We start from the raw sequence: 2500 nt of genomic DNA, 5'->3' as shown, positions 1-2500 counted from the left end.
GGGGATGGTTAACGAAGGCAAGGACACATATATCAAAAATATTACGGCATCGTCACTGTCCGTCGACCCTCACGACGGTCGTATCGGTAAGATGACGACGGCGATGGCAAAGGACCGGGGATACGGTCGTCAGATGCTTCGGAACTTCAGGCACACGATCGAACTTTTTACGTAAACTATACCTATGATATAATTACCGCTGTTATTACTCTAACTTATGGAATCCCCTCCCAGGTTCCACAACAAAGAGAACCGGCCCAACTACGGCATCGCTGTCGCCAACCACACCTCGCCCATCGATTCCATGGTTCTGGCCACCGACCAGTGCTACGATATGGTTCGTGTTCGGAAGTGCATGATGGTGCTTCGGGATTGTAAAATATACTATTCTTTTCCTGATTATATATTGAGAAAGGGAGGCTACGTACTTTTATTTCGGTCTAAGAAATAAATACCAGGAAGCATGCAATGTTACTTTTCATAATATTAAATGGAACTATGCAGTTCATGTTAAATTGAGGAAGAGAGCAAAACATACTTTGATTATAGGGTTATAGAGGGAAGCTTAAAGCTATTTCTTTCATATTAGATTAAATCTTACTATATTTCTAATCATACATTGAGAAGGAGAGGTTGATAATTCTGCTATGGTGGTTCGTAATGGCAAAAGATAGTTTTTTTTCTCATAGATGGAGATAAGAGGGAAATAATAGTTTTGTTTTTATTCAAGAGAAACAATATTTTCACGAAAGAAAAATAGTATCCAAATTAAAGGAAAAAATAATAGATACTGATAATATGGTTCTCTCTTCAGGAAATCGTACTAGCTTTTATTTAAACAATTCCAGAAGAAAATAATACCTTCACGCATGAAAAACTAAATTCAAGAAAAAAACAACTCTTTACTCGAAGAAAATAACCAACCCGAACCTGGTCCTTTTCCTAGGTCGGGCAGAAGGCAAGCGGTATCCTCGGTGTGTTCATGACGGCGCTGTCTCGATCCTCGACGCACATCTGGTTCGAACGGGGCTCCGCGAAGGAACGGGCTGCTACCGCGTCCAGGTGAGTGAGTCCACGGGGGAGATTTGCGTGCATTGATGAATGAATGGCTGGAGTTGATATTTTTTTTTTTTTTTTTCTTTATCTTTTTTCTTGCGTATGGGTGCGGCTGGTATGGCAGATCGTTGAAATTACTTTTTATTTAAGTATTTGTGTTACGATGGTCCCTCTGTGAATGTCTTTTCCTAAGATTTATTTTTTCTTCTGAATGTCTCTTGACATTACTTATAATGGATATAACAGTTAACTACAGGATATAGTTCTCCCTCCAGCCTGCCTAATCTCCCTTATCTCTCCCGCAGGTTGCAGACCCACGCCTCGAATCACAATCTTCCTCCGATCTTGATCTACCCCGAAGGAACCTGTGTCAACAACACGGCCGTGATGCAGTTCAAGAAGGGGGCGTTCGAGGTGAGACTGTGTGCCCCCCCTTTTTTTTATCACATCTTTATTCTGTTTTAATTTTATCACGTTTGTTTTTGTTTTCTTATTTTTTATATTATTATTATTATTTTTTTTTTTTTTGAGATAGGTACAATGAAGAGAAATCTTGTTATTAACATCAAGCTGCAGTCGAGGCCACGTGTTATTGACTCAAGGCTGACAACTTTTAGGAAAGAGGTAGTTTTTTGTCGATAGTTGGTAGGCCTGATGCCGTGCCCCCACCCACATTTACACACTCAGAAAAACGCATATACTCGAACAAACACACAAACAAACATACATACTCACACATGCACACACACACACGCACACATACACACACACACACACGCACAACCAACCAACCAACCAACCAACCAACCAACCACCCACCCACCCACCCACCCACCCACCCACCCACCCACCCACCCACCCACCCATCCATCCCCACCCACACACACTCCAACCCCCCTACCCACCCCCTCGATCTAACCCCCCTCCCTCCCTCCCTCCCTCCCCCGCAGATCGACAGCGTGGTGTACCCGATCGCCATCCGCTTCGACCCGCGCTACGGCGACCCCTTCTGGTACCAGGACACCTTCGGCCACTACATCCTGAGCATGATGACGTCATGGGCGATCGTGTGCGACGTGTGGTACCTCCCGCCCACGCGCAGGGGACCTAAGGAGTCGGGCGCCGCCTTTGCCAGCAGGTGGGGTGTGGGGCTTTTTTTTTTTTTTTTTTTTTTTTTTTTAATGTTTATTCTGTGGTTGCAATACTGGTGGAATCAGAAGCTTGTCGGTTAGAATGTTGTCCATTTCATGATTTTGGTTTGTGGATATATGGATATGCGCGCGCACACACTCACACGCACTCTCACTCTCATTGTCACTGTCATTGTCATTGTCATTCTCACTCTTACTCTTACTCTTACTCCTACCCCTACTCTTACTCTTACTCTTACTCTCAGTCTCGCACACACACGCGCGCGCGCGCATGGGTCCTTATTATTCTCATC

The 2500-nt window shown here is 44.2% G+C and overlaps 1 protein-coding gene across 1 annotated transcript in view; it reads left to right on the top strand.

Annotated features, from left to right (window-relative positions):
* The window catches only part of LOC122255207 (glycerol-3-phosphate acyltransferase 3-like), an 8247-nt gene that overhangs the window by 4943 nt on the left and 804 nt on the right, over window positions 1-2500 (top strand). Inside the window, exons 6-9 of the mRNA XM_086549123.1 lie at window positions 235-337; window positions 947-1062; window positions 1362-1470; window positions 2007-2194. Of these exons, the coding sequence (XP_086405249.1) occupies window positions 235-337; window positions 947-1062; window positions 1362-1470; window positions 2007-2194 (516 nt within the window). The remainder of the gene's footprint in view (window positions 1-234; window positions 338-946; window positions 1063-1361; window positions 1471-2006; window positions 2195-2500) is intronic.

The sequence above is a fragment of the Penaeus japonicus genome, unplaced genomic scaffold, assembly GCF_977035675.1.
Source record: "Penaeus japonicus unplaced genomic scaffold, GWHDUDI00000001_assembly GWHDUDI00000021, whole genome shotgun sequence".
NCBI classification, from domain to species: domain Eukaryota; kingdom Metazoa; phylum Arthropoda; class Malacostraca; order Decapoda; family Penaeidae; genus Penaeus; species Penaeus japonicus.
This window is presented reverse-complemented; position numbering and strand designations above follow the sequence as displayed.